The sequence below is a fragment of the Mesoplodon bidens genome, assembly GCF_964165515.1.
Source record: "Mesoplodon bidens genome assembly, chromosome: 2".
NCBI lineage: Eukaryota > Metazoa > Chordata > Mammalia > Artiodactyla > Ziphiidae > Mesoplodon > Mesoplodon bidens.
In genome coordinates, this window is record NC_138177.1 from 177,950,247 (window position 1) to 177,973,880 (window position 23,634).

The 23,634-nt window shown below is 48.3% G+C and overlaps 1 protein-coding gene across 3 annotated transcripts in view; it reads right to left on the reverse strand.

Moving 5' to 3' along the window:
- Window positions 1–23,410, reverse strand: part of CLCN6 (chloride voltage-gated channel 6) — a 31,484-nt gene extending 8,074 nt beyond the window's left edge. For all 3 annotated transcript variants that reach the window (XR_014013606.1, XR_014013607.1, XM_081214833.1), the window contains exons 1-18: window positions 23,247–23,410; window positions 22,387–22,446; window positions 14,694–14,759; window positions 14,272–14,337; window positions 13,628–13,694; window positions 11,723–11,829; window positions 10,963–11,089; window positions 10,247–10,314; window positions 9,172–9,230; window positions 7,962–8,094; window positions 7,027–7,140; window positions 6,591–6,757; window positions 5,924–6,050; window positions 2,691–2,817; window positions 2,276–2,429; window positions 1,975–2,134; window positions 1,778–1,884; window positions 577–763 (exon numbers count right to left, since the gene is read on the reverse strand). Coding sequence is in view for 1 of the 3 variants with exons in the window: in XM_081214833.1 (XP_081070959.1) it covers window positions 577–763; window positions 1,778–1,884; window positions 1,975–2,134; window positions 2,276–2,429; window positions 2,691–2,817; window positions 5,924–6,050; window positions 6,591–6,757; window positions 7,027–7,140; window positions 7,962–8,094; window positions 9,172–9,230; window positions 10,247–10,314; window positions 10,963–11,089; window positions 11,723–11,829; window positions 13,628–13,694; window positions 14,272–14,337; window positions 14,694–14,759; window positions 22,387–22,446; window positions 23,247–23,336 (1,986 nt within the window). In the remaining 2 variants the exon portion in view is untranslated. The remainder of the gene's footprint in view (window positions 1–576; window positions 764–1,777; window positions 1,885–1,974; window positions 2,135–2,275; window positions 2,430–2,690; window positions 2,818–5,923; window positions 6,051–6,590; window positions 6,758–7,026; window positions 7,141–7,961; window positions 8,095–9,171; window positions 9,231–10,246; window positions 10,315–10,962; window positions 11,090–11,722; window positions 11,830–13,627; window positions 13,695–14,271; window positions 14,338–14,693; window positions 14,760–22,386; window positions 22,447–23,246) is intronic.
- Between the last annotated feature and the right edge of the window lie 224 nt (window positions 23,411–23,634).

The following is a 23,634-nucleotide window of genomic DNA, read 5'->3' on the forward strand; positions in this document are numbered from 1 at the left end:
CAGCGTCTCAATGCTCCTACGTCATGCCTTGGTGGTCCTGTCAACTGACGTGCCCCCCAGCCTCCGAAGCCAAGGGTGGGCACGTGACCCAAGTGGGGCCGCGGGACTCTCCCTCAGCGCAGGTGCCTCCTGGTACCTGCAGAGGGGCCACCCACCACCTGCTCGCCCAGAGTGCACTGCTCCTGGCGCCTCGGCTTTCCTGTCCATCCTGCAGTTTCCAATGGACTTTTTTCTTTCTTAAGTAGGTCAAAGTCCATTGTTGGCAACCCAGAACCCTCCCCGATACAACCTGCACTGAATACTCAAAACTGATGTTTAAAACAACAATCTATCCACGTGCTGGCTGGAGTGGGAAGGAACACACGTCCTGATGCCCTAACACAGTCCTGACTCACTGCGTGGTCTATACTCGCTGTCCAGTCCACACTCACTGTCGCGTGCAATGAAGAGTGCTGACTTTCACAAGAGCCAACCGGGGCCACCCCATCTATGGGGTGTGACAAGCACGGGATCACTGTGGGCGGCAGGGGACCACCTGTCCGTCGCCCACCTCTCCTGCGGGGCCGTTGCCTTTACCTTGTACTTGATGTTGTTACTGATGAGCTGGTTGCCCTTCATGAACTCCTTCTCGTTGCCCCGGTTCTCCGTGACCACTGGGAAGGCGTGGTGGACAGTGGTGCGCAGGATGCTGACCAGAGACTGGATGCGGGTGTGCGGGTAGACGTAGGTCAGGTTGGGCTCCATGATGTCGCTGGCTCGCAGTCTGGGAGAGGGAGGGAAGCGGTCCAGACTCACGACAGAGTCCACGGCGCCGGGAGCAAGCCACGACGGAGCTGCGCTGCCTCTCCTGCACTGCCTGGACCACCTGGGTCCCTTTTCTGAACCATCTCTAGCAGCTCCTTGAACACACCCGTTCCCTGGTACTTCCATCCCCTTCGCACATGCTGTTCCCCATGCCTGGAATGCCCTTCCGTGCTCTGTCAGACGCTTGGGCCAAGACCCTCAGCTCGATATGAACGTCCCGCCTCCACAAACCTCATCCGCTTGCTCAGGGGTTTGGCCATCGCTCCTCAGCACCCCCTGGAACATGCCAGTATCACCACTGAACTGCTCATTATACTGGAATTAAAATAAAAATGTTTGGGCGTCCCTTTAGACCAGGGATGGCAACTGTCACCCACAGGTCCAACCTGGTCACGCTCGCTTGTTTACAAGTTGTCTGTGGCTGCTTCTACACTAAAGCAGCAGGACAGAGGGCACATGGCCTGCAGAGCTGAAAATATTTACTATCTGGCCCTTTCCAGAAGTTGGCTGACCCCCACGTTAGACTTTAAGCGCCTTGCACGATCCCAGACATGGGAGGCCTGAACTATCTGTTGGCTGACGGATAAGCTGGTGATTATGCCCAGAGGAATCACTGCTGATAGGACGACACCTCGCTGGGCACACACGAAGCAGCTAGTTCTCACTCACAGGGCTTGGACCCTAAATTTAAACATTCAATCATAACACTTCCTATTTAACCAGAATGCCACAGCGGCCCAACCATCCACGAAGCGGCCCTGCCCGCCCCAGTCCCCAGCTGCACGGGGCCGCTCCACCAACCCGAACACACTTGGGTACAGACGTGCTTGCTGTTGGAAGGACCTTGCTGTTGTTACTTACCTTCTTCCAACCCAAGAATCTGAATGACCATTTCCTACCTAATACAAACATTCCTGGGCCCTAAAGCCTGTAAATTCTGGAACTAGGACATGAAGAGAAATCCTGGCCTTACTTGTCCATTTCTACCTCCGTCTCCCATTCTAGAAGCGGCACGCCTCGCAGGCCCACGTGGATGTCATAAATGCCCTTATTGAAAAAGTCCCCTGTCCATTTGGCCACCTGAAACACAAAGCAAAGGCTTGAAAAGAGGCTGCTGTGGGAGAACGTGGCCCTGAACCTGAAGGAGGCCTAGACGGGGGGCGTGCTCACCATCAGGGTGATCATAACAGGGAGGCCGTACGTGATCTCGTTGGTGGACTCAATCAGGATGACCGTGAGACTGATGCTCATACGGACGACCCCGCCCAAGAAAGCCGCAGCACCAATCAGGGCAAAGGTTCCCGAATAGATATGGCCCAATCCAATGTAGCTGGTGAAGAAAGAAACCAAGAACGTGCCTTAGAATCATATTGGGGGTGAGGGAGGGAGTTATGATTTGCACCCTTGTGCATACGTACTCAAGTGCACGCTCAGGCGCATGCACGCACACACACACACACACACACAGTACCTTTTGAGAACGTTGGCAACTAAACGTCCAAAAGCAGCTCCACATAGCAGGGAAGGCACAAAAAGGCCACTTGGAACAGAAATGCCGTAAGTCCAACATGCAAGCATGAAATAGAGGACGAAGAACAACGCCAGAGTGATGGGGCTAAAAGTACCTGCAAAGCCAGAACAGATCCACCTGAGTCCCACTGAGATGCCTGCCAAGGCCCACCAGACTGCGTTGGCTCCCACCAGGTCCTTCTGCGCCCTGACCGGTTCACCTCCAGCACCGGAGGCAGACACCCCAATCCTGTCTGGGTTGGCGTTATCAACGAAAAGCCCTGTTCTCGCTCAGAATGAAGGGCATGTATGGCTCTGTCTGACAGAGGAGTAACCATTTGTTCCCTGCCCCAAACCCCACCCCCCCGGATACTCACTATCCTGGTGGAAAAGCTGAAGGATGCCAGACTCCTGGGGGTTGAAAAAGAGTGTGGCCATGTCATTGTAGGTCTCATTGGGACAAAAAAAGGTCTTGATGCTGGAATTCACTTCTTCTGATGTGACCTAAGAAAAAGGAATCAAAAAGTCAAATAAGGGCCCCTGGGTAGGGCATTTGAGACTTCAAGTGGGATGTCTCCAGCGAGGTCGAAAAAGTCTGGTGTGCAAGCTTTACCCGTAAATTAAACAGGCAGCAGGAAAAAGATCGATCCCCAAGAGCAGCCAACCGTGAGACGGTGTATTCCTTGCGTTTTGAGAAAGAGTCAGGAGGAGGGCTCTGTTCATGCACGTTTGTAACAAACGTGTAACTACACTTAGGGTTCACCAGGGTCTGGCTCTGCCTTCTCTCCCAGGGCTGATTTTGTCAGTGGTACTGCGGGAAGCCTGGCCCCAGAGCACCATGGACGGTGGAGGACGAGGCAGGGGACCGACAAGTGGTCGGGAGTGGACAGGCATCTGCGGAGGAGAGTCCAGGGCACGGCCTAACCTAACGCCCCAACTTTGTCCCAAATGGAAAAAGCCTCCACCCGAGTTTGCTGCAGAAGAAAACCCACATACATGAGGCCCGATGCAGACGCCACGCTCCTGGCTGCCTCTCCCACCTGGCTGAACAAAACCCAAGCTGGGAGAAGAGATTATTTCTCCACATCCCAGCCCTCTCATTCTCTTCATCGTTTTGTGTGAGCAGATGAGATCCGGGCACTGCTGGACTCATTATAGGGCGAGGGTATCTGTTTTCTGGTTGGCGATGTACAAGTAGCACAGGGGGCAGACCTTACGCCTCTCACTGGGCAAACAATTAGAGAGTATTTCTTGCAAAGTTAACTAAGCATATGCAGACAGACTTTTCCTGGATTCCATTCTATCGATATTAATGACACTGTAAAGATGCCCTGATGTGGACCTTGTAACAATACTAGGTGATGGGTTTGTATAACCCTACCAGGTGGACCTGGCTGGGCAACACGGCCCGATGAAGGCTGCTGTAGGAGACAGGAGAGCGCCACCTATCGGCAGAACCTGGCAGGGAGGAGCTGGCAAAGGAGACGCGTGTGCAGAACAGTGAAGGGGGGACAAGCTGAGACGACAGCTTAATCACCAGCACATGCAGTGTTTCCCAAACTATGCCCGGAGGAACCTAGTCCTGAAGGCGCTCTGGAAAGAGTCCTGTGGTCAAACGCATACAGAAGTATCACAGCACTTGCTGGAAATCGGTGTATCTGTGAAAAGCAGAGAACAGGCTCCATGATCAGGCGGATTTGACTCTCACGCTGCCACCCTCATAGTGACCTTGGGAAAGGTCTTTCATTTTGTGAAGCTTCCGTTTCCTCATCTATGAAATGGGAATAATACCCACCTCATGCTCTATATATTACTAGCTGGGTGATCTCAGGCAAGGCCTCAGTTTGCCTCAGTTTACTCATCTGTAAAATGGGGACAATAGTAGCTAACGTGGAGGTGGTAAGGACTAAGTGAGGTCATGTATGTACACTGCTTAGTAGAACACCTGGCACACAACAAACATTCCAAACATTCCTAACACTTACTGGAACTTCAAAGGCCCTGAGAAATCCTGTATTAAAGAAACCTACTCAATTCTGGTTAACCCATCTGACCACAGAATCCTTTTCTATTTGTTTGCTCTTGAATCACGTGTATCAGTGTTCCTTAGAACACACTTTGGAAAATACTGGTCTGGTAACGAGGTGGCCTTGGGGAATAGCCAGTAACAGGGATCAACAAACTCGTCCTGTGAAGAGCCAGACAGTTAATATTTGAGGCTGTGCAGGTCACATACAGTCTCTGTTACATGTTCTTCTTCTTTTTTTTTTTTTCCCAACACTTTAAAAATGTAAAAACCATTCTTAGCTTGGGGGCTACACAAAAACAAGCAGTTGCCAAGGGCCAGATTTGGCCCATGGACCGCAGTTTGCTGACCTCTGACCTAGTACATTCTAGCCGGTCACTGACTGTTCCTGGGGACACAGAAGAGGCAGCCACTCAAGACAAAAGCCCAAAGGGGCTCAGAGGGACTCGGAGTGGCTCCCCGGGGGCAACAAGACATGTACTTAGAGAACCTCCAGCCTCCACCCTAGAGGCCAGCTCTCAGATCCACCGGACTGGACCGAAAAACACAGGGTACAGTAAGCTCCAATGCCTACCTCACTCAACCGGCTCTTTCGGGGAAAGGTGCTAGAAAACATCACATACTCCTAGGAAAGGAAAAGGAGAAATGCAAACAGGAGGCATGCGAGTAAATGACCTAAACCCAGAAAAACTAGAAGATGCAAGAAGAGCCAGGACCACTGTGTGCCCTGAGGCAGGCATTCCTTTCTCCAGTCTGAGGGGTGCCTCTCACATCCCGGGGGTAAGGCTGGTGGGCACCTTTCAGGGGTGGGGGTTCGAAGAGTAAACTGAGGCTCGGAGGAGAAGCAGACAGTCAGCATCCTGAACATCTGTTTCCAATTAGTTTCATTCAACAAAGAGAGAGAGGGAGGGAAGGAAGGAGGGAGGGGGACGTGGGGGAGAGAGAGAGGGAGAGGAGTCCCCTCTATGAGAGCCAGGACTATTCACGAAAGTGAGAAAGAGAGGGCTTCCCCAGTGGCGCTGTGGTTGAGAATCTGCCTGCTAATGCAGGGGACGCGGGTTCGAGCCCTGGTCTGGGAGGATCCCACATGCCGCAGAGCAGCTGGGCCCGTGAGCCACAACTACTGAGCCTGCGCATCTGGAGCCTGTGCTCCGCAACAAGAGAGGCCGCGACAGTGAGAGGCCCGCGCACCGCGATGAAGAGTGGCCCCCGCTTGCCACAACTAGGGAAAGCCCTCGCACAGAAACGAAGACCCAACACAGCAAAAATAAATAAATAAATAAATTCCTACCCCCAACACCTAAAAAAAAAAAAAAGTGAGAAAGAGAAAGTTTGGTGCACATTCTCTCTTAGGTAAAAAGACTACTACTACTATTCACAAAAGTGAGAAAGAGAAAGTTTGGTGCACATCCTCTCTTAGGTAAAAAGACTACTACAACAGCCGCCCCACCCCGGGCAATCTGAATCACGTGTGGAACAATGAACCCAACACATCTATTAGCTCTAAACCGAGGCAAGCCATACACTTCTGGATTCTTCTGCTTCGCGTGTGTAGGACAAAGGTAGCAGGTACACCAGGGTTACCTGGAGTGGGAAGGAGTCATTACCGACTTGACTTGCGGAAGACATCTGTCGGCATTCTCCTAACACCATGGAGGCCACAAACACCACCACGGTGGTCACCAGAGACACCAAGAGGCTCTCCAAGACTCTAGGAGGCAAAGCACAGCTGTTACTGTGGATAAAAAGTCACCTGGTCCTGGGAACTCAAAAACTGCCTACCCCCAACCCTCCTTCCCCCCAAGAGCATGCAGAGCAGCCCCTGCTGTTAGCGCGTGTGCAGAATTTATCAGTGACTTGCTGCATTCCAGCAATTTGCATGTAAAAAGTGGGTAGCCAGTAACGTGGGCTGCTGCGGCCACATCATCTCTCTCCAAGGAATGAAAGGCCTTCCATTTTAAGTTCTGGGGTGAGAGTCTCGTGAGAGTGCACCCCGCGGCGGGGCCAATACTGACTTTGTCATGTGTCCTGGTGGCCAAGTCCAGAGAGGCTGGGAGTGAGCCAGCGGCTCTGATATAAATTAAGCTCAGCCTCAGTCTTTTGGCCCATCTGAGAAACAGATTTCCATTTTCAGTCTTAGACATGACATGAAAGCTGGTGTGGAAAGTGGGGTCCATTCCCCGGGAGAGATGGCCCGGTCCACACGGGGCCTGGGGGGCCACGGCAGGAGGGGAGGTGACTGCGTGGGTACCTGACGAGCTTAGGTTTCGGGTGCACGTTTCGCATACGGTACTTTGCAAGCCTCTTGTTCAGACAGTTGAATGTGGCTCCCAGGAGGCCCCCAACGACCCCCATCACGACGAAGAAACCCAAGTCCATAGCTGTCCAGAGATGACATTTTTTATCAGAGTCAGAGCACTGAGAGGAGGGGCAAGGGAGAGAGAAAAACCAGAGTGCCCATGAGAACAGGAAGGGACAGGAGCAGAAAAAGATAGAGACGAGAAGCGATCCTGCCTTCTCCCTGCAAGAGCCAAAGCAGTGCTGGAATCCTGCCCACACTGAGCCCAGGGCATGCAGGAGACGACAGGGGCAGAGACGCACCTACCCTTCTGACAGCTTCTCTCTGGTACTTAAGAGCAATCTTCACGGGTCAAGAAAGAAATTTGGGGGGCAAGGACAAAACGTACCTTAAACTCGCCAAAGTTCAGCAATCCAGGGAGCTGGAAGGAACCCCAACTTCCAAACTGAATCCCAGAACGGAAGAAGTTGAGGGTGAAGGTGGCAGACATGGAGCAAAAGAGCTAGGGGACAGGTGAGAAAACAAGAACACTCGGTGGGGACAGGTCCTGCCTCCTCCCAGACGTGTCCCCACCAACCTCCTGCTCTGCACAGAGACCGGCCAACTCCAGGTCTGGACCCAGGGCCCTGGTGACCACGGCAGTAGATACACCACAAGTGTGAGAAGTTGGCCATCAGGCTATTAGGAGTTTTCATTCAGCCTTTTGTGAAGGACTCTACTCATTTACAGCCTATTATGCACCAGACCCTGTGCCAAAAAAGGAGCAGTAAACACCAGAGGAAGAACGTGCTCCCCTGAGGGAGGAGACGGGGGTTCCCATCAGGACCACAGCCGGTCTCACCGATCGGGTTGGATGGTTCGTCAGGAGAATAACAGCAGCTTGACTAAGGATGGGAAGGGTGTTAATACGGGAAGTACGGAAAAGTCCACAGTTTGGAGGTTATGGGCGTCTAGAGCAAAGGAGTGTCCAGTAACGTCAACTCTCTTGGTCTCATCAGAAGCACAGGTTAACTATCGATTAAATGGAGCCTTTTATCACGGTGAAACGTCCCTCATTCACTGTGATTCAAGGTGATTCCCCTTGTCTCAAAGTCTCCTTGAACATGAAGAAACAACCACACCAGCCTTGTTTTGCTGAGTGTTTGCGTGGTGCACCTTTCCTGCTCCCCTTATTTTCAGACATTTGTAACTGTATTTAAAGCATGACTCTGGTAAACAGTGAAAGAGGAAAAAAAAAAACAACTACTGGTAAATGTAACGGGTAAGAGGTGTCCAGTTTAAATCTAGGGGGTGTGGTTAGGCTCAGGGGAAGGTCTTCCTCACCACTTTCCACGTGAGCCCTTGGTTCCAGAAGGATGAGCCCTCCTCCAGACTGAACAAGGTACCCCCAATGGGGGCCCCAAAAGCTGCAGCGACCCCGGCGGCCGCCCCTGCTGATACAAAATCCCGCTTGTCTCTGAGGAGAGAAAGGAGAGACGGTTTATCTGAGAAATAGCCCTCAGGCTGCAAAAGGCAAGTTTTCACTTCCTTATGCACTGACATTTTACCATCTCGAGACCCATGAACAGTCAAGGCTCATGACGGGCAGGTCTCTGGGGAGGCAACTCGGCAGCCAACGCAGTTCACCTACGAGCCAAACGCTCTCCCCAGGAGGAGCTCCGCCAGGTGGGGGGACTCCCTGATGCCCGTCGACTCTGAACATGGATTCTCAGGAGGCAGGGTGGAGGGTTCTGGTGTCACCGCTGAGCCACTGGCTCATCAGACCCTCCTTCCAGAAAGCTCAGCACCAGAGAAAACGTACAAGTGTGGCTGTGAGCAGAGGGGCAGGTGATAGTGACCGGCAGGAACGCCGAGGTGAGAAGGTGGACCGCAACCCGGACCCTGGGCCCCTGACTGCAAGGGCCTTGCCAGGCGTGCAGGTCAGTAACACACGCAAATCCCACGGGCTGAAGAGTGCCCAGAAGCAGCCTTCCAACCCCGAGACGCGGCTGACCAAGCAAATAAACTCCATTCTTTTTTTTGCGGTACGCGGGCCTCTCACTGTTGTGGCCTCTCCCGTTGCGGAGCACAGGCTCCGGACGCGCAGGCCCAGTGGCCATGGCTCACGCGCTCAGCCGCTCCGCGGCATGTGGGATCTTCCCAGACCGGGGCACTAACCCGTGTCCCCTGCATCGGCAGGCGGACTCTCAACCACTGCGCCACCAGGGAAGCCCATAAACTCCATTCTTGATAATATGCCTGTGGACTTTCCTGGTCGTATGTTTGATCTTGGACCACATTCTCCGTTGTCTGAGATGCTTCTAGGCCTTACGTTATGACAAAATGGAAGCCATGATGCCTGCTTGGCCCTTGTGCTCCTAATCTTCAGAAGAATAATTCAAAGCCCACCTCCTTCTGGACGGTCGGGTTTTGCACGCAGCCCGCCCAGCAGGGGAGAGTGTGAGTCGGACTAGAGCAAGTGTAGGGTCTCAGTGGCAGTAAATGAACAGCTTGTTTTTTCCAAAAAAACCCCCAATTTCCAACCTTTCCATACCTGTCACTTCGGAAATAGGGGAAGTTAAACTGGATCTTCCGTAAAGAGATGCTCTGAAACTAGAACAAGAGAAAACAAAGTCAGAGAGGGGCCCGAAGCCGCAGGCATCCACAGCGCCGGGGAGTCCCTGTAGCCTGAGCGCGTCTGGGCAGGGACTGCGAGAAGGAGTCCAGGGCAGGAGATGGGAGAAGAGAGGTGGCTTCAGGGAGGAACTGCTTTTCCTGCCCCCCAATTTCTAGGTCCCTCAGAAACCGCATTTTGTACATAGAGAGTGAGTCCGAAAGGAAAAGGGGAAAGAGCTGAGCGAAGGGTTGGGTGGAACTGAAAGCTGCTGCAGACGTAACGGGGCAGAGTCACCGGGGAAGGGCCAAGGGGGCCAACTCTTAACCTGCGCGACAAAATCTCAGGCCGCCGCACAGCAACTCCCTCCCCTTAGAACATGAGATGTAAACGTCTGTAAGTGACAGTTCACAAGGAACTGAGGCTTCTCCACGTGGATCAGCCCGTGAGAATGGGGTCCTGGGCGAGCTCCTTGGCCTCCCTAAGCCTCAGCTCCTCCTCTGAGAAGGAAGATGATAAGGACAACTCAACCCTTGAGGTGGCTTTAAAGAAAGGAGCCAGCATATGAGAGTCTGGCCCGGACAGCACTAACGCTAATGAACAGCAGCTGTTACTCCTGCATTGCTTCCAAAGGAATCGGCAGAGACCTGCGCCTGAGACCATCTCAGCCAAGGCTTCCAGCCTCTCCTGAGATGCTCCACAAAGCCACCCTGTGTGGACGTGCTCAGCAAAGGCTGTGGGAGCACCGGGTGACTTTCATTTGAACAGACTTTCTCTCTGTCCCATTCCTACTCCTAGGACTCAGCAAGGCCTCGTGAAAGCCTCGAGATACCAGCTACCTGCTCTCCTGGGAGATAGACCACATCGTTTTCTCGTCAACCCAAAGTGACAGGAGATTCCGAAGCCTTGCTGGGATGCTCCCGATGGATTTTTTCCAAATTCAACCACAGACACGCCCCTGCGCAGGAGGCCCATGCACAGGGGTAACCCGCCCCCGCAGACCATCAACCCTTACCTGCGGGAGGCCAGCCCCTACCACTGCTCCACTGTGGATCATGGGGCCTTCCTTCCCCACAAAGAGCCCTGGAACAGGTAGAAAAGGGGGAGGCCATCAGTGAGCACAGAACGGTCTGGGTCAGGAGACCTTTGTTACGTAGACCTTTCTCTTGACAATTATAAAACAAAGATGATCCTATGACTTTGTACGAGAAAGAGTGAGTCAAATTCCCATCAAACAGGAGAAAATAATCTTGAAATTCTACATCGGGGGTCAGCAAACCATAGCCTGTGGGCCAAGACAGCCTTGCTGCCTGTTTTTATACAGCCTGAGAGAGCTCAGAATGGTTTTTACATTCTCACATGGATACATTTTAAGTTTATGTAAGTTTAAGCACCTACCTACTAGCTTCTTTTCTTGCCTCTTGGCCCACAAAGTCTAAAATATTTACTATCTGGCACAAAAACTTGCTGACTTTGCTAAAAGCCAACTCCACAAACCAATTAGACATTCGTTCTACTTCAAGACTCAGTGGTGTGCTGGTCAGATATCTCTGAATGGTAACTAATTCACAGCGTCTGCATTTAAAAAATAACCCATCAACAAACAGTGAAGAAACCCGTTTGAGGCCGGGGCCTTCAAATCCGAACCTACTCAGTGTACACACATGATGCTTCTTGTCATCTTCGCCCCTTGAACGCTTCAAGGATAAAGGTCAGAAAGACGCTCCTTACCTCCAGCCACACTGAACAGCACTCCAAAGACTTTGCAGAGTAGGGTCCGGAGACGCACGATTCCGGGCACCTTCACACCATTCAGATAGCATTTGATCTCGGGTATCCCAGAACCCGCTGCCACTGGCTGATGGGGAGAGCAGGGACACCCAGAAACTCAGACTCCACTGGGCCTACGGTTCACCCTGGACAGCCTCACTAAAGACAGCGAACTGACCCTCTTCACCAGAGCAGCACCCACCCCCCTGCCCCCCGTGGGCCTGTGAAACCAGAGGCTGCCCCTGCCCCCCGGGCTTCTGACTCAGTAGGTCTGATGCATTTCTAGCAAGTTCCTGGTGACTCAGCATCACCTGGGGGGGCCTTTCAACAATCGATGCCAGCCTTCAATACCGAAGAGTCTTACCTCATTCGTCTAAGCTGGGTATCAGTCACTTTTAAAGTTACTTTAAAGTCTTTTAAAGTTTAAAGTATTTAAGTTTGAAGTGTTTTAAAGTTATTTAAAGTTATTTTTACCATTCCCCAGGTATTTCTAATGTGCTACCAAGGTCGAGAACCAACCTCCTCATCTAGATTGTTCCTCTTTAATCTCACCAGAGGCTGAAACCACTTTCAGAAAACATCTCTAAGTGAACGAGAGACCACTTTTTCTATGGGAATCTATATTCGAAGTCTAAATCAGTTTCTTGACATTTCAAAAATGGAGATGGAGAAAATGAGCGCAAAACCTCATGAGCAAAAAGGCAACACCCCACCACCTCACCTCAATTAGGACAAGAAGGCTCGCGAAGAAGACAAAAGTCAAGTTGAAACCCAAGAGTTCAAGGAGGGACAGGGCGAGGCAGCCTTTCTGGCTGCACTCCTCCACCGCTACAGACATGGGGTTAAGGAAACTGTGCCCGCTAGCTGGGGCGGTCCTACCGTCACTTGAAGTGAAGCACGTCACTCTCCTGAAGCACGGTGGCTGCTTACTGCACACCTTCCTGTTCTCCGTATATAAACTTAAAAAAAACACAACTGCCTGAGATGCCTCCTACGTTAGGAACCATTTTTAAACTATGAAATACTTAAAACGTTATGAGAGGTAAGGTACAGACACCTGTACTCCCACAGCCCATGCCTTGACAAATCTCAGTGTTACGCCACATTTGCTCCAGGTATTTTTTAAAAATGAAAACATCAGATACTATTAAAAACAACAACGACAACAACAAAACCCTTTCTGTTTCCCTCTGTCTCTCCTGGAAGAGACCACTAAGCCGAAACTCTTGCGCATCCTCCCCTGCAAGTTTCCATGTGCATCCACATTGTTCTAGGTGCTTCTAAAATTAAAACAATGGCAATTGCACTTGATGCACATTCTACAGCTGCCTTTTTTCTCTCCCTCAACGCTTTCTGAGAATTAGTCATGTTGATATAAAAGCTCTGGTTCATTTATTTTGACTTCTACATAAAACTGTATCATGTGAACATCAATTTTCCCACTCTCCCATTTGGTGTGATTTCAATCCTTTGCAATCACAGAGCTGCAATGAACATCTCTGTGCATGTCTGAGGGCCACATTTAGAACAGAAACTCAGGAGTCAGGAAGGTGCACCTTCCTATGTATTTAATTTTCATTTCCCTGCTGGTGGTGAGGTGAGCACTTTTCCACAGGTTTATTTACCGGCTAATTTTCCTCTTCTGAGAATTGCCTGTTCACATCCTTTGCTTGTTTTTCTATTGGGCTGTTTGGGCTTTTTTCTTACTGAGTTGCAGTTCTCCCTCTATTCTGGATACTAATTATTTGTCTCTTAAATGCATGGGCACAACCTCTCCTAGGCTGTAAACTTGTTTTTCAGTTTAGTTATGGTGTTTTATTGCTGTTTGGGGTTTTTTTTTGTGTGTGTATAAACAGAATATTTACTTTGATGTGGTCAAGTTTATTGAGCTTTTCCCCTTCACTCTGTGCCTCCTGGAGTCCTTAGAAATTATTCTGTACTCTCAACATTACATAGTCTCTTCAAGTTTTGTTTCACCTATTGACATCTTTAATCTGGAATTAATTTATAGTACAAAGAATCTAATTTTGTATTTTTCCAGGTGGATAACTGATGTCCCAGCATCTTTTATTAACTAATCCATCCTTCCTCACTAATTTATAACACTAACTCTGTCAGTCACCACATCTCCACATGTGTGGGGCAGTTTCTGCTTCTCTATTATTTCCCACTGGTCTAATTGGGTATTCCTGCACCAATATGATACTGTTTCAATGACTGTATCTTAAATGATATGTCTTGACATCTAGTATGGCTAGTTCCCTGTCTGTTGTTCAAAACTGTCTCAGCTACTTTGGGCTCTTTACTATTCCACACAAATTTAGGAAGAGACTTTTCGAGTTCCAGCAACAAATCTATTGGAATTTCCATCGGAACCACAATGAATTCATAGATCGATCAGGGAGAACAGGCATCTGTGCTTCATGTCTTACTAACCATGAACATGAGCACCTCTCTATTAAAGTCTTCCTCTCATGTCCTTCGATGATAATGAAAAACCTCAAACCCAAGTGGCTAATACGTAGCTCTTCAAAGATCACGTCTGCTGTTAGACTCACTTCTAGACAGGAAAGCAGAGTCAGCAATTGCTGACGTCCGGAAACACCAAGACCCGTGAAAAGGATACACGCCTGCACCACTCCGAACTTGAGCTGGGTGAAGAGCCGCACAAAGAAGTCCACGAAGAGACCCACCTGTGAAGAGCACGTGGGCGGTCACCCAGGTCTCCCCGCTGTCACAGGCACTCCCCTTGAGGCACCGCCCCTTCCCCCCACTGCCTGTTCTCGCTGGTCACCTGCACCAATGTTACCAACAGGCCACGCGTGAACAGGCTTTCCTTAGTCACTGTGGCTACAAGAGGGTCCCACCGGAGCCTGGTGCCACAGCCCCTCCAAGCACAAAAGAAAGGGGTGCAGTTAAGTTCTCAGAAGGAGAGTTAAAGCACAGAGGGAAAAGGATGGTAAAAAAGATCGGAGACCAAGGAAGACCACCGGTGCTTGGAGAGGAACAGTACAGTGATGTGTGAGGGCCTGCTCCGCTCTTTCCAAATGCAGGTTCAGAAAGCCTTTGCGTGCGTTACAGGGCATCAGAGTTGCGTGGCAAGAGAAGTATGAAAAAGTGTCAGGATTATGATTTTAAAAAAAGGAGCGGGGGCGGGGAGGGGAAGGCAGTCTCTGTTATAAAGACAAACAACTTATTCGCCGGCTGGAGCTTGCCCTCTGACGCCCTCCGCCCCTTGGCCCATCATCTCCCCATGCCCCGCCTGCTCACCAGCCCTGTGCAGACTCCAATGGCAAACACCATCATCCACTTCACCGCCTCATACCTGCGACCTTTCTGTTCACAAAGGAAAAAAATGACTCCATTTATTGCAGGCTTATGATGACAGCAGGGAGGGAATACATCTCAGCCAACCAGTTTTAGACTAAATTCCATCCGGGCAGCAAGCACGGTGATGATGTCTGGGGTGGCAGGTGCTTTACAATGCAGGAATGAAGAACGCTAAGGGCCGGGCCAGGAGCACTGGCAGTGGGCACTCTGGTTGGCAGGTTGAAGGACTAAGTAATAAATGCAGATATCTCATGAAAAGGGTTAAGAGGCCAAGGGGTAAAGAAATTTACTTGAGTATTTAGAACAGAAAAAGAAGCTGTCTTAAGACCTACTTGGTCCCAAGAGATCAATAAGGGACTCACCTTATTATCCATGGTCTCCAAAACTTCCAGGTAAGGGTCATTGATACAGCGATCATAATCCAAACTCTGAAAGAGGGACGCGTGTGAGTTTAAAAAAAAAAAAAAAAAAAGTCACAAGCCAATAGGAAGAATTACCAAAACCTGGAAAGGGATAAAACTCCTGGTTCCTGCCACTCAAAGCACAGATGGCACAGCAGCACCCAGGAGGCGCTTGTTAGAAACGCACACCCTCGGCCCCCTCAGACCTGCAGTATCGCAATCTGTGCTTTATACGGACATTTCAGCAGCACTGCTTTAGGTGTATACCTCATGCTTTAGGAAGTTTTTTGTTTTATTTTTAATTAAATTAAATTAATCAATTAATTAATTTTTGGCGGTGTTGGGTCTTTGTTGCTGCGCACGGGCTTTCTCTAGTTGCGGTGCGCGGGCTTCTTACTGCGGTGGCTTCTCTTGTTGCGGAGCACGGGCTCTAGGCGCGTGAGCATCAGCAGTTGTGGCGCGCGGGCTCTAGAGCTCAGGCTCAGTAGTCGTGGCACATGGGCTTAGCTGCTCCACGGCATGTGGGATCTTCCCGCTCAAACCCATGTCTCCTGCATTGGCAGGCAGATTCTTAACCACTGCACCACCAGGAAGTCCCAAGAAGTTTTAAACTACGTATTTTTAAGTGTCCTGTTTCTGCCAAACATTAAAAGACCTTCAGCTGTCACTAGTGTTACTCAACTTACTCTATTAGATGAACAAATACTTCAATTAACCAGAACCAAATTAATTTAGAAAGTTCTAATTTTAAGTTTTTTCTGCAGTTCGTGTCTGTGAAAAGGAGGTTAGTCTCGAGACAAACCTGGAGACTGTTTTCCTTAAACTTCGCAGAACACAGCTGTTCTGCAAACGCTTTGCAGGTGGGCCAGAGTCATTTCAAGAAACAATTCAAAGGAAATAATTTTATTTCTACATATTGCATGAGAAGCCGCAGTTCGGCACCAAAGGAAAACAGTCTTCTGGGTGCTCTCTCCCCATAACCTGTTGCTACCTACACGTCAGCTAGTGAACAAACTGGACACTGGCCCGGTGGCCACACTCCCAGGCAGGAGTTCAGAGTCAGCCAAACAAACACAGGTGTGACACGTGACAGTTTTTTCCATTTATATGACTACCCAAAGTCCAAATTCCTTTTTTTAAAGGGTCCTGGAGTAACAACAGGCGACTGATTAAATCCGTTATCATCCACCCTAATACAGAAGACTATATAGCCATAAAATAATTCTGACAGGTCTACAAAGACAGATGGGGAAAATGTGCAAAAATTAAGTAAAAAGGGCAAGATGCAAAATAAATAAATAAAGGCAGATGCAGAATAAAATGTATAATATAATCCTATTTTGATTAAATAAAATTAAGATTTGTATGTCAGCATACAATGCAAAACATTTGGGAAAACTGTTCACAGTGGTCCTCTCTGGTGTTTTAGGAGGCATTCACATCTGGATATGATTTAAAATTCTCCCAGCAAACATGGTGTACTTTTTATATTAGAAACAAAATTGGGGCTTCCCTGGTGGCGCAGTGGTTGAGAGTCCGCCTGCCGATGCAGGGGATGCGGGTTCGTGCCCCGGTCTGGGAAGATCCCACATGACACGGAGCGGCTAGGCCCGTGAGCCATGGCCGCTGAGCCTGCGCGTCCGGAGCCTGTGCTCCGCAATGGGAGAGGCCACAACAGTGAGAGGCCCGCATACCGCAAAAAAAAAAAAAAAAAAAGAAACAAAATTGTTTTCCTGATTACAAAACAAAAAAACCCCAATCTGTAAACTATACTTCTGCTGGGAAACTAGACCCATCCGTGAATGACTAAATATATATATGTATTTATTTTTAAAAAAATTTTTTTAACATCTTTATTGGAGTATAATTGCTTTACAATGGTGTGTTAGTTTCTGCTTTATAACAAAGTGAATCAGTTATACATATACATATGTTCTCATATCTCTTCCCTCTTGCGTCTCCCTCCCTCCCACCCTCCCTATCCCACCCCTCTAGGTGGTCACAAAGCTGATCTCCCTGTGCTATGTATGTATGTATTTAATGATTATATATGTATACACATACATATTCTACACATATACGTACATATAGTAGACCCCTGAACAACGTAGGAGTTAGGGGAAGCGACTTCCCACACAGTCGAAAATCCGAATTTTGCTATTTCTGCCTCAAAAATGAAGAAACTGATAAATGACTCACCCAAGGGCAAGAAGCTGAAACAGTTTGGATACCAGTTCTTTTGATTCCACATACTGTGATCTCTAATGGAACACAAAGTTTTCCCCACACTTAGTTAATTTAAATATCTGTAAAATGAAAATACAGGCACTGTATTTATTGGAAAAAACCTGCATATAAGTGGACCTGAGCAGTTTAAACCTGTGTTGTTCAGGGTCAGCTGTATGTATACACACACATATGTTCGTGTATATGTGCGAGTGCATATATACACACACATGTATATATTTTTTAATCAATTAACTGACATCACATTCTAGGAACAGAAAAAAATTAACATGTTGAAACTATGACTATCCTACATACCAAATATGTATAAAAATCACTGGCAATTAATTATTTGCTTGATGGTTCTGTCTAATAACACTATGACTCCATAAACATTGAAAACGCTTGTAGGGCTTCCCTGGTGGCGCAGTGGTTGAGAATCTGCCTGCCAATGCAGGGGACACGGGTTCGAGCCCTGGTCTGGGAAGATCCCACATGCCACGGAGCAACTAGCCCCGTGAGCCACAATTACTGAGCCTGCGCGTCTGGAGCCTGTGCTCCGCAACAAGAGAGGCCGCGATAGTGAGAGGCCCACGCACCGCGATGAGGAGTGGCCCCCACTTGCCACAACTAGAGAAAGACCTCGCACAGAAACGAAGACCCAACACAGCCATAAATAAATAAATTAATTAAAAAAAAAAAAGAGTAGCCCCTGATCGCAGCAACTAGAGAAAGCACGCATGCAGCACCGAAGACCAAAAATGCAGCCAAAAATAAATAAATTAAATAAATAAAATTTAAAAAAAAAAAAAAAGAAAACGCTTGTAGATGTCCAGAATAGGCAAAGGTATAAAGATAGGAAGTAGATTAGTGGTTGCCTACAGTCAGGGGCAAGAAGAATGGGCAGTGACTGCTAACAGGTGCATGGTTTCTCTCCGGGTGATGAAAATGTTCTGAAATTGCTTCGATGATTGCACAACTCTGTGAATATACTAAAAAAACATTGCACTGGGGCTTCCCTGGTGGCGCAGTGGTTGAGTCTGCCTGCCAATGCAGGGGACATGGGTTCGAGCCCTGGTCTGGGAAGATCCCACATGCCGCGGAGCAACTAGCCCTGTGAGCCACAGTTACTGAGCCTGCGCGTGTGGAGCCTGTGCTCCGCAACGAGAGGCCGCGATAGTGAGAGGCCCGCGCACCGCGATGAGGAGTGGCCCCCACTTGCCGTAACTAGAGAAAGCCCTCGCACAGAAACGAAGACCCAACACAGCCATAAATAAATAAATAAATAAATAAATAATTTTTTTAAAAGGCAAAATTCCTTTAAAAAAAAAAGCAAAAAAAACATCGCACTGTACATTTTAAATGGGTAAATTGTATAGCATGTGAATTATGGCTCAGTAAAGCTGTTAAAAGGACATTTAGAAACAAATGCAACACCAGAACACCAATCTTTTTTTTTTTTTAATAAATTAGCTGAAAGCTTGACACTTGGTAAACAGGTACCAATGAACTATATGATCTGTTATTAAAACCTGATATTGTTACTTCTCCTTTGTCATGACTAACTTCCTTTTTATTTCTGCTGTATATGTTGCTCTTTGGGTTGGGGAACTAAGAACTTTCTTAAAAATACAATTTGCATAGGTGGCCTGCAGGGCTGCTGCCCATGGTTATGAGCAAAAATGCCATCTGGCCATGAGGGCATATGGGAACTGAGATGTAGGCCAAATTCACTCAGGAAGGGCACCTTAGTGCTCACACAAAAAGCACCTTCAATGGGCCTTTAGCTGGGGTGCTGCAATGGCTCAGAGGGGGAGGCCTTTTATTCTAAGTCCTCCCAGCTCTGAGGGGTGCCTTTTTCTAACTCAAAAAGGCACTACAGGCTCTGTGACCCGTATGAAAACAATACTGTTTGGTAATGGCCCATCCCACAAGTAGGGAGTTGTTATTATTCAAACCACTTATAATGAAAACAGATGTCAAAACAGGGACTCTAGGGACCTCCCTGGTGGCTCAGTGGTTAAGAATCCGCCTGCCAATGCAAGGGACACGGGTTCAAGCCCTAGTCCGGGAAGATTCCCACATGCCGCGGAGCAACTAAGCCCGTGTGCCACAGCTACTGAGCCTGCAGTCTAGAGCCCACGAGCCACAACTACTGAGCCCGCAGGCCACAGCTATTGAAGCCCACACGCCTAGAGCCTGTGCTCCACAAGAGAAACCACTGCAATGAGAAGCCCGCGCACCACAGCAAAGAGTAGCCCCCGCTCACTGCAAGTGGAGAAAGCCTTGGTGCGGCAGCAAAGACCCAACACGGTCAAAAATAAATAAATAAATGTATAAAAAACCCCAAAAACCTCAATTTAAAAAAAAAAAAAGCAACAGGGACTCTAACATCTTGTAAGACCCCCTAACTTATCAAAGAGTCAAGTATGTGCAATGAACTCTTTCTAAGGCAAGAAAGAACACATCTTAGAAAGAGCTTCAAAAGAAAGGTTTTCTAGTTGATCCCTCGTAAATAAAATCTGGGCAGACTTTCCTGATCACGTGCCTAGCTAAATTTGCTCTTACACATAGCAAATGCTCTCAAGAAGCTCATATGCAGAGATGGTTAACTGAGAAATATTAACGACTCACACAAAAGAACATTAGCCCATAAAATTTACATAAATATGCATATCAGCTGAAAGGAAATGCATTACAAATATGAGTGCAATATAGTGAAAGGAGTGAAGGAGCTGGGGGAACAGTAGGTCAATGGAGCACAGATGCCTTAGTGAGCTCCCAGGAGTAGGATGAAGGCTGAGACAGTGTCAGTCATAGTAACAGGATGGTATCACCAGGCTCAGGCTCAATGAGGGAATGCAAGGTGACAGTACAATATGGACTGTCTTATACTAATTCCTGCAAGTCTCTCAACTATGTACAAGCAAACAAATATTTAAGAAATACGAGACGATACGTCAGTGGATACAGTGCTTTTTCATTGATTAAATGCACTCATATCAGAGCAGCACATTACACTATACCACTGTGGCACAGCTGGCAAGTTCTAGACTCCGAAAATTATTTTGTTAAGTCAATTGCAAGGGGAGAAGAAAAAGATGAAGGTGGAATCTACTTCATCTTAAACCTACTTGACTTAAAAGATATATCACACAAATGCAATGTGAGGACCTCATCTGGAACCTGATTCAAACAAACTATTAAAAAGTACACATGACGTGTATAAGACAACCGGAAAATCTGAACACTGGTTATTTGATATCAAGGAATTATCGTGAACTTCTTAGGTATGAAAATGGTATTGGGTTATGCTAAAAAAAAGTCTTCATATACTAGAGATACGCACTGAATTACTTATGGGTGAAATGATGTGATGTATAGAATTTCCTTCAAAATAACATGGGAAGGGGGAAGTGGATGGGAGCATACATGAAACAAGGTTAGGCATGAGCTGAATGACTGTTGAAGCTGTGTGATGAGTACAGGGGGTTTCAATGCACTATTCTGCCTATTTTTGTCTACTGTTCTGCCTACTTTTGTCTATGTTTGAAATTCTCTACAATAGAAGTTTTTTAAAAATTCCATGCGAAGCTATAAATCATAATAGTTACACTAAATTCTACAGCCAGAGTAAGATAAAATATTAGAAAGAAAATTAGTCTGGGTATGTTATTGCTCTAGGATATTGATTTTTTTAAGTCTACCTGACATTTTCTTTAAAGCACTAAACATAGACATGACTAAGCCCACTTCTTGGAATTGATCCTAAGGAAGCAATTAAGGATGAACAAGAAAGGATGGTCACAACGATTCAGTTCATAATATAGAGAAGTCAGATTAAAGAAACTGAGGCACAATGAAATGCTATTCCCCTATTTAGAAAGATATTATAGAAAAGTATCTATTGTTACAAAAATTCTTATCAACTGGGAGGGGAAAACATGTTAAAATAGTGTATTTAGTAGAGTCTCACTTTGTTACTTAAGAAAAAAACATGGGGCTTCCCTGGTGGCGCAGTGGTTGAGAATCTGCCTGCTAATGCAGGGGACACGGGTTCGAGCCCTGTTCCAGGAAGATCCCACATGCCACGGAGCGGCTAGGCCCGTGAGCCACAACTACTGAGCCTGCGCGTCTGGAGCCTGTGCTCCGCAACAAGAGAGGCCGCGATAGTGAGAGGCCCGTGCACCGCGATGAAGAGCGGCCCCCGCTTGCCACAACTAGAGAAAGCCCTCGCACAGAAACGAAGACCCAACACAGCTATAAATAAATAAATAAATAAATAATTTAAAAAAGAGTAGCTATTATCATCATTGAAGGGAAGTAAAAAAAAACTAAAAAAAAAAAAAAGAAAAAACATGGAAAAGGACGTTTAGTAAGGTGAATAATCATCTTTTAACGAGAAGTGTTATGGGTTTTTCCCTAGCTTCTTTTTATAAATCATCTACGAATCCTCTATCACAAACATGGCTTGTTTCTGCCATTTCAAAAATCATAGAAATGTCATCATAAACTAATTAAATGACAAAAGGCACTCCAGCAGCACTGGCCTTACTACACACACACACACACACACACACACACACAGACTTTCAGAGTCCCATGCTTGAAATCCGGAACTATAACCAAGAACTGACAATTCTGAGAGAAGCTGCTTGGGCAGGAAACAATCATCTGAAAACTCAGTTCTCTTAGAAGAGAAGCAAGGTCTCCTGGCCCACACCTGTTACGAGCAAACACTGTCAGTGGCTTTGACTCTGGGTCTCTACAAGTTGTAAAAAAGCAAACAGGGACTTCCCTAGTGGCACAGTGGTTAAGAATCTGCCTGCCAATGCAGGGGACATGGGTTCAATCCCTGGTCCAGGAAGATCCCACATGCTGTGGAGCAACTATGCCTGTGTGCCACAACTACGGAGCCTGCGCTCTAGAGCCCATGAGCCACAACTACTGATCCCGCGTGCCACAACTACTGAAGCCTGCACGCCTGGAGCCCGTGCTCTGCAACAAGAGAAGCCATGGCAATGAGAAGCCCGTGTACTGCAACGAAGAGTAGCCCCTGCTCTCCACAACTAGAGAAAGCCCGCATGCAGCAACAAAGACCCAGTGCAACAAAAAATAAATAAAATTAAATTGATTCTTTAAAAAAAAATAAAAGCAAACAGTCTAATGGCAAACACATGCTCTATCCAGGTTAAGGTGCCACAGATCTATGAGAGCCTGGAGACACACCCAAGACCCTGCTTTGGGGCTGAGGTGAGAAAAGGGCTTCTTAAACAGGCCCCTTCCCACTAAGAAGTTACACCTTACCCACTCATTCCCCGGGAGAGAAGGTCAAAGAGCATCTCTGGTTGGAATCCTAATGCTTCGCTCTGAAGTGAGCATGTCACTCACTACTTATGTTACCCAAGACAGCATCTAAGAATCTTACCTCATAGTCTTTCCTTGGAAGGATCTCATCCTCCTCCTCCTGTGTTTCTCCAAGGATGGTCTAGAAAAACAGATCCAGAGAAGGAAGACCTTTTTAATGGTTTTAAAAGTGGAAAGAGGCAGAAGTATTTACTGAAACCAGCTACTAGTTTCTAAATCATCTGGGGCCATTATCATCAAATGGGAACAAGACCTAAAAAAAAAAAAAAAAAAACCTTTTGGGATGGGGGTGATGTGGTGGGGATCTACAGTCATCAGGTGAGCGCTTCATTCTACTTATACGTTCTCCAAATAACCTCTCATCTTCAGGACACTTCAAAGATGTCACTTGCCAGTTTAAAGGGGAAAGGGGAAAGAGTTCAGGTTCCGTCTGATAACGTGCCAAGTCTGAAATCAGGAGGGACTTGTCAACTCTGGGGACGCAACAACTCAAATTTTTCCCAGGGTGCTTTGCAGAGGGACGCTGGATTATCAGTGACCCAGAAAGGGTGAGGGATAGAGTGAGAAAGGGCTGGAAAAACTAAGCCAGCTGCATGATATGCACAAAGTCCAGCGAGGGGGCTCACTCCGAAAACGCTCGTTTCATTCAAAACTCCTTTCAGATAGAAATAAAAAAAATAAGGATGGGATTAACTGAAGCTGGCCTGGGCTCTCCCTCAGATTCCAGGGAGGGGTTCTGAGAAATGACCCAAGACTTGGGCACGTGAAGCCGGGCAGATGCTTCGAGAGCCCAGGCTGCGGTCCCCAGGCCCCACCCGCTGCCACCTGCGGGCCCAGCTCGGCCCGGCCCCACCCCCGGCAACGCCTCTCGCCGTCCTTAGCAACCGCCCCCTCCCCAGCCCGGCTCCACCCGTTTCTTACCAGCTCCTCGGGGGTGCGGGTCTCACGCTCACCGCAGCAGCAGCAGCACCACCTGCAGCAGCAGCACAGGGACCCCCTGCACCCCGCCATCTTCCTCCTTTACTGCCACTCTGGACCCCTCCGCCAACCCCCTCCCACCCAGGATCCGCGCCTCGCGTGACTGGCCTCGGGAGTGTCACGTGGCCCTCTCGAGCTTGGGACGGGGACGGGGAGTGGCTGCAGACGGGTGAGGCGAGGGCTCGCGTCACATGACGGTGGAGGGACGGCTTCCAACGAGACTTCTGGGCGCCGCCATGTTGGGGGCGGGGCTTCCGGGCGCCTGCAAGGGTGGTTTCCGCCCTCTGGCCCCGCCTTCCTAAGCAACCTGACACCGGCGCCGCTCCCCCAC